General features: G+C 53.6%; 1 protein-coding gene across 5 annotated transcripts; it reads right to left on the minus strand.

The window, feature by feature from the left end:
• Positions 1-465: 465 nt before the first annotated feature.
• RHOG (ras homolog family member G) lies at positions 466-12,660 on the minus strand. Of its 5 annotated transcripts, XM_019719001.3 has the most exons (3): positions 12,505-12,611; positions 1,990-2,027; positions 466-1,666 (listed from the first exon to the last, which is right to left on the minus strand). In XM_019719001.3, the coding sequence occupies exon 3, from the start codon at positions 1,596-1,598 to the stop codon at positions 1,023-1,025; it is 576 nt and encodes a 191-aa protein (XP_019574560.2). In that variant the 5' UTR covers positions 1,599-1,666; positions 1,990-2,027; positions 12,505-12,611; the 3' UTR covers positions 466-1,022. The 5 variants fall into 5 exon arrangements, with proteins under 5 accessions (XP_019574560.2, XP_019574559.2, XP_019574564.2 ...); XM_019719000.3 differs by lacking the exon at positions 1,990-2,027 and having other exon boundaries at positions 12,505-12,660; XM_019719005.3 differs by lacking the exons at positions 1,990-2,027; positions 12,505-12,611 and adding an exon at positions 11,848-12,007.
• Between the last annotated feature and the right edge of the window lie 216 nt (positions 12,661-12,876).

Below are 12,876 nucleotides of genomic sequence, written 5' to 3' on the forward strand. Positions count from 1 at the left end.
CGGTTTTGGTGAGCATGAGTGACTGAGCTATCCCTGTAATGACTCCAGGCCTGGAAGCTGAGGTACCTGAGTCTTGGGTGGGGTCAAAAGCCTGAGTTCTAGCCCCTACTGTCAGTAAAGATCTTTCCCCTTGGGGGTGTAAGGGGACAGCTCTTAGATGCATGACTGAGCACCTGCCTGCTGGCTCTCAACCTCTCCCTTTCTGAGCCCTAGATCAGGAAGTCTTCATGCTTTGCATCCCACTCCACTACAGAATCTGTGGCTGGGTCCCAGAGCAAGACTGGCCCCTCCAAGGGAGCCTAGAGCTTTGTTAAGGAAATTGGGGGGTGGGGGGACCACAATGAAGCCTATTGTCTCCTGTCCCCTCTTGCAGGAAACAAAAGGCTCCCAGTCTCTGGGGAGCCCTAGCCCATGCTTGTCCCCTGCCCAACCCCCAATGTCCAGCACACAGGGAGGAGCCAGGGCCACTGGAGACAGGAGGTTTTATTGATGCTGATGGGGCTAGGAGCCCAGGGGGTAGGGTGGGGGCTGAGTCAGTCAGCGATGCATAAGGCCTGGGCACATGGAGGCAAGTTAGGGCACATTCATCTTCTCAGGATTCTGTGGCTCCTTTGAGGAAGAGAGAGAGCATCTGGAGGGGGGAGCAATTCGAAGAGCAGCAAGGGAGAGGTTAGGGACAGCTGAGAGTCCCTAACCTGAGGGAAGGAAGGCAGCAACATCGGTGTAGAAAGCTGGATCAACTGGTCAGTAGGGGAAAATGGGGAGGGGGCACTGGGTTGGCTTCTTGGGGAGGGATCCAACCTTGGCCTGGGTGAGCTCTCACGAATACCTGGTATTCCCAAGCAGAATGGGGCAGGGCCCACAGCCCTTTTCCCTGTGGGCCTCCTTAAGGAGAAACAGGCATCAGGGAGCCCCCTGGCAAGGGGTGCCAGAATTAGTCCTTAAGGCACAGCTGGGGGCAGACAAGGCGCCAAGGCACAACTGGTGGGGGGCAGGGGCAGCCTCCAAGCTGAGTGCCAGGGTCACAAGAGGATGCAGGACCGCCCACGCTTGACCGGCGTGGGGTTGAGCACAGCCCGGACAGCCTCAGCGAACACTTCCTTGACGCCGTCCTGCTGCAGGGCCGAGCACTCGAGGTAGCGCACAGCGTGGATCTGCTTGGCCAGCGCCTGGCCCTGCTGCGGTGTGATGGGCGCCTGGCCCTGCTCCTTGAGGCGCCGCAGGGTGTCAGGCTGGGCTCTCAGGTCCTTCTTGGTGCCCACCAGGAGGATGGGCACATCGGGGCAGTGGTGGCACACCTCTGGGTGCCACTTGTGCCGCACATTCTCATAGGAGGGCGGACTCGCAATGGAGAAACAGATGACAAAGACGTTGGTCTGAGGGTACGAGAGTGTGCGGAGGCGGTCGTACTCCTCCTGGCCCGCTGTGTCCCACAGGTTCAGGTTCACTGTGCGCCCATCAACTGCACTCTGGGCGCTGTAATTGTCGAACACTGTGGGGATGTACTCCTTAGGGAAGGCGTTGGTTGTGTAGCAGATGAGCAGGCACGTCTTGCCCACAGCCCCATCGCCCACCACCACACACTTGATGCTCTGCATCGTGGGTGCAGCTGCTGCAGTGGAGGCAATGCCTCCTTCTCCTTCTGGGCCCCTCTGGATGCAGTAACCTAGGAACAGATGAGAGGGACGTTCTTGGTCAGGGAGACCTCTACCCATTGGGAAGAAAGAATGGGGGCATACAGAACGAAACCAGCTGCTGTTCTCTTAACCTGACACCATCCTGCAAGCCCATCAAGACAGACCTCAGAGAGACAGGTACACAGTGAGAGAGAGCAAGGCCCTGAGCCCAAGCAAAGATGCCCACGTGTAAGGAGGCTGGTACTATAACGTGTAGTGTATTATGTGAAGCACATAGATTCTGGTGCCAGACTGGCGAAGGTCAAATCCTAGTTCTATTTCCTAGCTGTGTGAGCCTCGACAAATTACTTACCCTCTCTGATAGTGAGTAGTGGGGCTCAGTTTTCTTATCTGTAAAATAGGGATAAAATAATACCCACCTTATTGGGTTATTATGAAATTATATAAAGTAACACATGTAAAGCATTTAGGACAGTGCCTGGTCATAAGCTTTTAATAAGTATTAGCTACTTTTATTTTTCCTCCAGGCAGTGTAGACACAAAAGGAGGGTGCACAGATGTAGGGATCTACCTACAGATCCTCTACCAGATACAGACCCTCCCCACCTAGTAGATGAGAGGGGTTCTGGCACAGGGTGCGGTCCCAGGTCTCTCTGAGATGCAGCCATGGGTGGAATTTCTCCCAACTCAGGGCTCGCCCTGCCCAGTGCACTGATAGTTCAACTCCAATCCTGACATCTTGGCTACTGAGTGCAAACCAAAAGGGACAATGAGAAACCTGCTGACTGAGGAGCATAATTCTCTAGACAGCTGCCCTATCTCAATGCAGGGTGCCCTGGGGATAGGGTAAAGGAGGGAGAGCTTACACCATCATTTCTGTAAGCACGGTAAACCCTGTCTGGCCACACACCCAAGGTGGCAACCGTACAGGGAATTATGGAAGCATGAGCTAGGGCTGGGAGCTGGTCTGGAATCTGGGGAAGGAGTGATGAACGAAGCAGAGGATGTGGCTCTTAGACATGAACATCTTTTCGTAAGCCCCTGGGTGGATGAGGCAGACCCTCCAAGCCCAGCCAAGAGGGTTGAACAGAAGAGTAAAACAAAAACTTGATTTCCCCCTTAATCTTCTATACCTTTTTTTGAGATCATAGCACCTGCCTCTGAAGAATTTCAGGGACTTCCAGACTCTTGGGTAGAAAATACAGTGCCATTAAAGCTGGTATCACTGAATACAAGCTAGAGTCAGACTGGCCAGGGATTCTAATCACAGCTCCACCAACTAGTCATATATGGTCTTGGACAACACATCTGAGTTTCCTGAGCATCAATTTGCTCATCTGTAAAACGGGGGAAATCTTGCCTATTGTAGTTAGAATTGCTCAGAGTATGAAATGAGCTAATGTGTAGAAAATGTTTGGCCTGAGGTGTGGCACATTGGATGGGCTGCTACCAAATAATTATTACTGGGGTGAGTATGAGAGAAGTCCCAACTCTAGCCATTACTCTTCCCATGTGCATCTCACAGGGCCTCAGGGTGAGGAACTGCTCTTCTGAATTCTGGAATAGAACAGAGCTTCCGGAAACCCTGTGATTATTTATAATGCTGTGGCAGAGGTTCTCCTCTCATTGGCTACTTCCTCTTGGCCATGAGGGACTTTTGCTGGCCGGTATGTGACTTCCTTTCCTTGACTCTCTCCCACAACCAGGCCCGTGCTCCCTGGGAAGGGACAACCTGTTTTACACACACCCAGACCTCCAAGTATCCCTTGTTCTGCCAAGCACCATCACCACGGGCACATTCTCTCCATCCCACTTTTATACAGTGTGAGAAGGCACCCTGCTCTGAGAACCCCTTCTCTCTCAGCCTGACCTCTCAACCACTGGTTCAAAAGCCTCAAAAATCAAATTGGGGATTGTGGGGTGAGGGATTCCCCATTGGGAAGTGAAAAGGAACACTGGTGGTGTAGGACCTGCATAGGACCCAGGGTTTGGTCCCAGCTTCCTCCCAGGCCTCAGCTTCCCCTGGGACTAGCTGGGAGGGAAATGGCTTCAGTCTATGAGGTTGTCTCTGGTTCACATTAAAAATATTTCCATCTTAACTTGCATGAATAAGCGTGTGTGTTCAACCTCATGAGAGGATGGATCCAGGAATGGGTCCGGCAAGGAGATAAGGACCCTCTAGGGCAGGCGTGTCCAAACTGCGGCCCGTGGGCCAACTGCGGCCCGTGATCCATTTTTTATCGGCCAGCAGCAAATTCCAAAAATATATTTAGTTTACTTAAATAAACCAGGTGAGGCAATATGTAGTTCACCTCGAGTGAGTGGCCCGGCTGTTTGTGTATTTTACTGCATATGGCCCGTGGTGAAAAACGTTGAAAAAAGTTTGGACACCCCTGCTCTAGGGCAATGGAGAGAAACGCAGACTGGAAGTCAAGAGACCTAAGTTCTAACCCCAGCTCTGCTTTTCTGCTGACTCACTGCAAGCAAGCCTGAGGCACTTACCCTCCCTGGGTCTCAGTTTCTCAGTCCATGAAATGGAGAGAAAAATGCCTGTGACAAGGTCATAGGTGGATGAAATCAGATATGAAGAACCCTTGGAGTAGGGGATAGGATGATGGGCGTAAGAAAGGCCCCCAGGAGCACAGGGTGGGGGAATATGAGGGGTTGAGTCAGCAAAAGCATAAGGCTGGGGACATCGGGGCAAGTTAGAACACATCCTGTTAGGATTCTGTGGCCCCTTCCCTGGAGAAAGGAGAGAGCATCTTGTGTGTGTATGTCGGGGGGGAGGGGGGAGCGGGAGGTCGGGAGGGGCTGTTTAGTTATATCCCTTGGTTTACCTGGGAGACCCCGGCATTTTGAGAGAACTCCTGGGCCTGTAACTCTTGAGTTCCACACAGAGCAGGGGTGTGGGCAATGGCAGTATGTCTGGGAACTCTACCCCCACAGGCCCAGCACTGGGCTGGCCCAGGCAGGAAGGCAAGGAGGGAACTCTGGTCAGCAGTCACAAGGCCTAAGAGACTGGAAGTGCAGTGGCTCCAGGCTGCTCTCTAGGGAGGTGGTTATCAGCCAGCAATCAGTAAATCAGCCCTCAAAGGATTGGGGGTGGGGGCAGGGGGTTGGCAGGGCAGCTTCCGAGCTGGCAAGGGAACAGGACTGACAGCAGAAAAGGATCATGAGTAAGGCAGTGTCCAGAAACAAGCAGGGCAGAGGCAGCATGGTACACAGCCACGAGAAGTGGATACCCGCAGGTGACCTCCTAGCTTCACCTGCTGACTGCCCTCACGAAGTATAACCCTTTACAGATCCCATGGTATTGTGATTCGACACTTCTACCAACCTATTGGCACTATTCCTATTTACAGATGAGGAAACAAACTCAGAGTTAAAGTAACCCAGCATCACACAGCTAGTTAGCATGGGAGCCAGCACACAAACTCCAGTTTTGCCATCCAAAGTCCTGTTTTCCTCAGTGCATCACACAGCCTCCACGTTACCCCTTACCAGCTAAACTTCCTGACCTTGAGCAAGTAAGTCACTTCCCTTCCTGGTGCCTCAGTTTCTTCATCTGTACAACAGGAATGACAATATTTGCCCTCCCTGCCTCAAAGGGCAGCAAGGATCCTGAGCATGGGAATAAGTGTGCTTTGTGAACTGGGAAGTATTGTGTGCACGGGAGGTGAGAGGAGCAAAGCCTTTCATCCCAAAAGGCAGGAAGCACTGCGTATACAGGTTTCTGAGTGGTGGCATCAGCCCAGAACTCCCTATTCGGGTGTATCCCAGACCCTTATCCTCTCTCCCAGCACAACTTTTTTCTCGGAAATCTTACGGCCTGAACTGAGTCAAGTAAGTTCCCACAGCTCATTTGAGGGTGCTTGATAAAGGTTAGGATCTAATCTGTGCCAGAGGGCGAAGGGACAGTCAGTGCTGCAGGAGCCAAAGGACAGTGGACGGGCCAGAGGTTAGCGGGCAACTGGAACTTACTCGCTAGTTGACATTTTCTTTTTTTTTTAAAGAACTTTTGTTTAGTAAGTAAATTAACAGTTGCTGATCTGTATAGTATTAACCAAATGATAACGACCTGTTCTGACTTTTTATTCCCAGCTTAATTCAGATCATGTGTGGTCCCTCATTTTGGTGTTCACAGTTCTTCATACTCTGGTAGGGGTTTTAGAGTCAGATCGACCTGGGTTTAAATCCTAGTTCTGCCACTTATAAGCTAAGTAATAATACCAACCCCATAAGATATTATAAGGATTAAGTGCATTGATGTGCAACCTACGTGTACCATTTAGGCACTCTGCAAATGTGAGTTCCTAGCTCCCTGCTCCCGAGGGGTCTTCACTGGCCTCTGTAAACAAGCCCAAAAGATTCTTGCCTCTGAACGTTTCCTCTCGTTCTTCTGTTTGCTGCCATTCCCTCTCCCCTCTCAAATCGTCCTGACTCCTCAAGGCCTAGCCCAATCTCACAGTCCCATGAGGCTACCGAATTTTCCTTTCTTTGCACGCCCATAGCATGGCCACCCCTTTTAACCCTTCCTTGGCTCCACATGATTCTCCTTCCCCAATAGTCATACATAAGTTTCCTGGCTTGTGGGTGTCCCCCCCAGTACTGGAGGCCTGAGCTTCCCTCAACTTTCCTACAGAAAAGCTGAATCCAGTCCAGGGTTGAGGACACAGGAGAACGCAGCCAGTGCTTTCTGATGTGCTGGCTTCTGCCCATTACTGAGCTCTGGAGAGTTGCCTCAGAAGCCCAGAATTGGACTAATACCCCCACAGCCAACACTGCAATGCTGAGTCTTTTCGGACAGCAATGGCAGCCAAAAGCTTTGACTGGGATAGGCAGAAATCTCTCTTCCCAGTGTCAGCTGGACCTGGCTCTGGCAGGGAGCACAGACTATGGAAGTACTACCCATGGGGGCCCAACTCGGAGTGTGGTCCCTGGCGCCCAGCATGCACCCCGTGGAGCCTGGTCTTGGGGTGTGGCCCACGCAGGCCCAGAAGTGAGGAGGGAAAGGAAGCAGAGGATTGCCTGATTACCAGATCTCCGTGGCCGTTACAGCAGGGGAAGTGTCCCAATTGGGAGTGGGGGAGGGGAGGGATGGCCCCTAAGAGATGGAGGAGTGTGGAAACAATGGGAACCAACGTACCACAGCCTCCTAACCTGCCTCCCTGACACGGGGCTCCCCTTCTGCAGCCCTCCATGCAACTCACTGTAACCATAATCCTTCTCTGGGATTCTGATTCTGAGCTCTGGCCACACCACCCTGATCCTGTACAAGCAACCTCCACATTCCCTTCCCCACAACACACCAAGCAGCACGCGTATTCGCTGTCCCCATGGGAATCCAGCATTTCGTCCCCTCGTCCACCCTCCAACCCGCATCAGGCAGCTCAGAAGGCTCCAATTGCCTCAAGGGACCCCACCTCTTGGTCCTCCAGAGCCAAGCACCGTTGCCATCTCCTCCAGGAAAGTTTTGGTAAATTACCCCAGTTACAAATGACTTACCCCATCCAAGGTCTGGACCCTGTTTCTCTCACAGGCACATTGTATCCTGCGTCACAGGGAAGCTGTGCTGAATCTTATCTCTTGTCACTAGACTGGGAGGGCCTAGAGGACAAGGTCCTGGCCAGAGTCTCCCTAGGCTGCGCATAGTACATAACTGAACTCACTCACTCCGTCCTGCATGTCTTTGCACATGGGAGTTCCTCTTCCTGGAATTCCTGCTCACCCCCTTCAGATGCACCATCCTTCACAGCCCAGTTCTGTTCCCAGCTTCTCTAGGATGTCACAGCAACCCCCTCTCCTGCCCTACCTTCCCCAGCACTGTCTGTACTGTTCACTGCACTGAACGAACTGGGTGCCTCATGAGGAGGGAAGCCTGTCTTGCTTCCAGAAGCCCAGCTGCAGACTGACACACATCTCCTCCCCCATCAATCCAGACTTTGATTCTGGGGACAAGGAGGAGCCCTTATGCCCAGGAGATACAAGACAAGTGCAATCAACTTCTTCCTCCCCCTGAGGAGTACAATTTAGGGTAATAAACACATAGGCCAGACTCACCCTGAAAGCGTGAGTGGGGAGAAGCAGGCACACCTCGCCCGGGGTGATGAGGAAGATGGGTAGGAAACGTGGTCCTGATAAGGCTAAGGAGTGGGACTATCAAGACCCTCGGGTCACGGTCAGTGTTGGAAATGGCTTCAGAAGCTCTGCAAATCTGTTTATTTGTTTATTTGGAGAGGTGATATGAAGAGGCTCAAAGAGGCTGCAGCCGGCTGCAGCTGGGCTGGGAGGAGGAAGCTGGGGGAGACATGAGATCACTGTAGGGCTGGGACCAGGCCAAGGGCTGAGTTTCTCTCTTCCCCTTCTCCCCATCAGCCGGGACACAACCCAGAGAGCCTAGTTCCCATCCTTACAAAAAAAAATCCATGCTGGTGAACTCCCTACCTCTTACCATTCTCCACCCTTCAGCCCCTGCACCGCACTAGGTAGGGTAAGAGCCAGGAAGAGTTGCCTCTACCCACTAGAGGGTGGAGAGGAGGAGGAAACAAGAAACAAGACAGTTGCAACTGGGAAAGCGGTTAGGGGATGGGACCTTTTCACTAAATCCCAGTTCCCTTCCTTCTCTCACCATCCCAGTACTTGGGGTGCTCCAAAAAGCGTGAGCCCCTGGACCGGAAAGCTCTGGCAGGGGGAGCTAAGGAGGCTGCTCCCCTCCCTGCTCCCCTCCCCCACCAGGCAGCAGAGAGGAAGGCTGAACACTTGCTTCCTCCTCCCTTCCCCCTAGCAGCTCAGCAGTCCCGGGGCCCCATGAAAGGCCGGTGAAGTGGCACTTCCTTTGCCTTTGCTCATTTCACAGGAGGCTGTACACAAGTGCCATCCTCCCAATTCTGCCTCCCCCACCTGTAAATACCCACAGAGACCCAGGATCACCGTGTCCCTTCAGACCAGCCCCAGGCCCGAGGGGGTTTCCACAAGGGAAAAAAACATCAGGGAGGAAACTCCGGCATCTATTTTCCACTGTCAGTGGGGCACAGCTGGAGCAGGGCACAGGGTACTCTCCGATCTTGCAGTCCCCTGGCAAAATCCCCAACATTCTCTGCTCTCATCTCTCAACCTGTAACAATCCTTGGGCTTCGGGGCAAGGGGCCCCAGTTCCTGTCCCTGGACAGATACTCAGAGACCACTCAGCCCTGTCAGCTCAAGGCTGGCATGAGACAGGAGGGCCCGGAGTGGAGGCCACTGCTATGGGGAGCCTCTGGGGGAAGGGGAGTCAGAGCTACCGGTATTTTCCAGACTCTGTGTAGGCACCGATAGGCAACTCCTTCATGTTGAAGCTGAGCCACGAGAGACAAAGTTGATCAGAGTTATACAGAGATTTGGGAGCAAATCCAGGACAAAGACCTGGGTCTCCTAACCTCCAGCCTGAGGTCACTTCCACAAAGCAGAGAAGGTGAGGATTGTTACTCAGGCCTAGGAATGGGCCCACCATCACTCTGGCCTTATTCAGGATGATTCTTCCATGATTTATCCCTTCAGGAAATGGACCCAAGGGGTCAGATTGACGTCTGAGACCTTTTTGCTTCTAAGTTCTCAGGCTCTCATGCCTAGAGCATACTGGGGCATCTATGATGTAGAACTGACATTACTGGACAGACAGCCATCCTGGTCCTGTCCTAGCTGAGGAGCAACTCCTTTAGCCTCTAGCTCCTGGGGAGATGCCCTCCCCCGCATGACAGGAGGGCAAAAGAGGAAGCTGGATCCTGGACAGGAAAACCAATCTGTTCTGGCCTAGACTTTGTCTTTGGTTTCCCTCCTCACGGACCTCTACAAGCCTCACCACTAATGAATCTACACTGCGTATGGAGGGAGGGGTCTTCAGTCTGGGCCCTGGCCTACATCTTCTTCCCAGGGGCATATCCATCCTCATTCTAGTATCTTCTCAACCATCTCACTACAGCCATAACTTCTCATACCTTCCCGTTCATGACCCCCTAAAAGGTCACACCACCCACCTTATTTGCCCTAACATCTTGCCAGAAATAACTCTCCAGATCCTAGATTCCCAACCAGGATTTGTGACAATCTCACATCAGCCACTTCTTTTCATGTCAGGACTTTGGCTTTATTTCTTTAGCCAAGAACTCAATAGCAGCCTCCTAGGTTGCAGCCCGCCGCCCCACCCCCACCCCCCACATGATATTTTCCCATTTAGACCTCTCCTACCCTGGTTATATTTTTTCCAGCAATGATTTTCTTGCAATTAGCTCAAACCTCCAGTGGGACCAGATTCTGCCCGGGAGAACCCGTCTCATCCGTCCTATCTTCACCCCCAGAGACCTGTGGGTTGCTCAGTTATGCAGAATCCTAAAATAAGTACCCATTGGCAAGGCGGGAGTCAGGACTCCTGGGTGGTTTTTTACTGAGCCGTGATGCTGGGAGGGTGTCTTGCATGCACATCCTTCCCTGAGCAAGAGTTAATGTAGGTCCCCGAGATTTCCTCCCAGGGCCAAACCCCTTATACCTCCCAGAAATGAGAGTAGAAGACAATGGTGGGTGGACAAGAGACAGTTCATGGGAGAGGGCAGCTGTGAATGGAAGAGGACAGAATGGGGAACAGGAATAGCCCTTAAATCTAGCTGTGCTTGGGACTCCCAAAAGAGTAGCACTTGCTCCCCTCCCCCCTCCTTTTTTCCTAGTGGAGAGAAATGAATAGAGTAGACTGGAGGAGACAGAGAGAAGCAAGGTCTCACAACATGCATCCCAAAGGCTTGAGGAAAAAGCTCTAGAATGGGGACAAGAGCTTACAGAGCCAGTCTGGACTAAAGTTACTCAGGAGAAATTCCTGATAAGAGAGGGAGTAGGATCTTAGGTGAGAGGGGAAATATTAAGGACTCCTGAAGGCAGAGGGGTCAGCAGACTGCAGAGGATTACTGTCACCAAAGCCCTGATGCAGCTAGGACACGTAGGTACCCAGCCTGGGCAGGCCCCGGAGGGCAGCAAGAAGGGAAGAGGGGGCAGATACCTTTGCTTCCCACTCCTGTTCTTTTCCTGAATTGGCACTAAAACAGGTAAGACTGAAGTTAGAACAGCTCTAGTATCCTCTCCAGAACCCTGCCTTTGCTTCCTCCCTTTCCTTCTGTTACACCTAGCTGACTTGGTCCCATTCTCCCCACCAGGCGGTGCTGGAACCAGTAAGCACTGGAGTCAGGGGCCTTCGGGCTGTCCTCTGGCCTCCAGGCCTGGCCTCTTGATCAAGCACCTGAGTGATTTTGATTTCCCACGGCCTCTCTCAACAGTCTTATTACTGTGCCACTCTACCCTGACCACCACAGACTGCTTCCTCCTAACCTAACCACAACCTCACTCACTGCAGGTTCCCTTCATTTTACCAGCTTCCCCTGCTCTGGGCTCTCTCAAGGCTGAGAGCAGTTATTTTGTCTCCAAGAGATAAAAATGTCGACACACAAGATACTTGCACGCACGTACACATATAGAGAGGTTTTCTAGCCCTTTAATCATCTCTATTACTGGGAGGTTGCAGCCTGCCTCTCTGAGCTGGGGAGGTTTGAAAAGGCTCTGAAACTCACCAAAGATCCTGACGCCAAAGCTGGGGATAAATGGCTAAAAGGAAAAGAGACAGAGGGATCAAAAGAATGAAGAGAGATGGAAGAAGCAAGAGGGTAGATACATCTGTGGGAGACAGAAGCTGAGCAAAGAAGGGTGTGGGGGTTGGCTGCAGGGGACAGAGATGGACAGAAGGGCAGGGTAGGTGAGAGGTCAGGGCCTTGGTATGACTGTGTGTTTGGGGGAAAAGAAACTGAAGAAGATTCGAGAAGCGGGTGATGGAGGATTTGTGGGTAGAGTCTGAAGAAGGAATGGAAGAAGACAAAGCGAGAATGTATAGAATTTAGAGACTACTAATGAGGGGTGGGGGCGGGTGAGAGGTAGATTAGGAGATGGCTCCCAATCATTTCCCAAGGCCAGAACCCCTGCTGCCTCCCAGAAGCCCTATTATTCTCTCCATCTCCTGAAAACAGTGCTACTCTCAGTGATGCTATCTTGTCAGGGACTATCAGTACCTCTCAATGAGAGTCCTTCCAACTCTAGTCACAGGACAAGACCAGGCCCTTTCTCTTCCTCAGTTTACCCCCAAAAGAGCAAGGCCAGGCACCCCTCAGCCAGGCACAGCGGGTATTTGCTCACCAAATACCTGTTGCGTGGTTCCATGGATGGAGAGGTTGGGCCTCAGCAAAAAGACACAGAGAGAGAAAGATTGGGGTCAGCGGGCTCCCGCGCCCTCCTGAGTGCAGACGACCCTTGGGCTGCAGACTGCGAGCAGGGTCTGGGTTGGTACCGATCTTCCAGTGAGGAAGGTCGTCCTCTGCAGGCTAGGGCGAGAGGCCAGACACCGCCCCCCTCTCAACCTCACAAATGTCACAACTGCCAGACCAGTGGGAGCGCCATCTCCAGCCCAGCCCTCCCACCCCACTCACTGCAGAACAGTTCCCCAACTTCTGAGGGCACCCCACCTCTGAGTCCCACATCCCAGCTCTAAACCCTTCCACTTCAGAGACTTTTCTCTCCGGGCGCGAGACCTCCGATCTCAGGGGCCCCCCGCGGCTCCAGCGAGCCGGTACAGCCGCCCACGGTACAGGAACCCACCCTCCCGGAGCTGCCGCCGGCTCGCAGTGGCTCGGTCCCCGCCCCGCCCGCCCGGCCGCGCCCGCCCAACTTGCAACGAGCCCAGAACCTCCCGCCCGCGGCCTCCCGCAAGCAAACTTCCTGGGCCGGCGCCCGTGCCCAGTCCCGGACCGGCCGGGCTCCCTTCCCCGGGACCCCCAGCCCGCTGGCCCGCGCCGGGCCTCACCTGGAGCCCTCCCCGCCGCGGGGGAGCTGGGGGCGGCGGCAGCAGCAGGCGGCTCGAGAAGGAAGTGAGAGCGGGAGGCCGGAGGAAGTGGGGGGGGCGGTCCCGGCGACCGGGGCGGAGCGCGGGGGCGGGCCGGGGCGGGGCCGCACCAGGAAGTCCGTGGGGCCGGTCCCCCCACCCTCTGTCTCTTCTCCACCCCCAGCTTCGCCCCCAGCCCGGTCCTGGGCTCCCTGACCCCAGCCCTCTGCCTCCGAGGCTCTTAACGTCAGTCCTCCCAAGGTCAGTCCTCCCAGTGTCCTCCTTGCCACCCCCACCCCGGTAGAGGCCCTAGCCTAGGCTCTAAGCTTTTGTCCCCCTCCCCGTATCTTGCCC

Source organism: Rhinolophus sinicus, chromosome 14 (assembly GCF_057876585.1).
Source record: "Rhinolophus sinicus isolate RSI-liver-muscle chromosome 14, RSI-T2T, whole genome shotgun sequence".
NCBI classification, from domain to species: Eukaryota; Metazoa; Chordata; class Mammalia; order Chiroptera; family Rhinolophidae; genus Rhinolophus; species Rhinolophus sinicus.

Coding starts and splice junctions, on each gene's coding strand:
- RHOG (XM_019719000.3), bottom strand. CDS start 1,598: ATGCAGAGCATCAAGTGTGTGGTGGTGGGCGATGGGGCTGTGGGCAAG.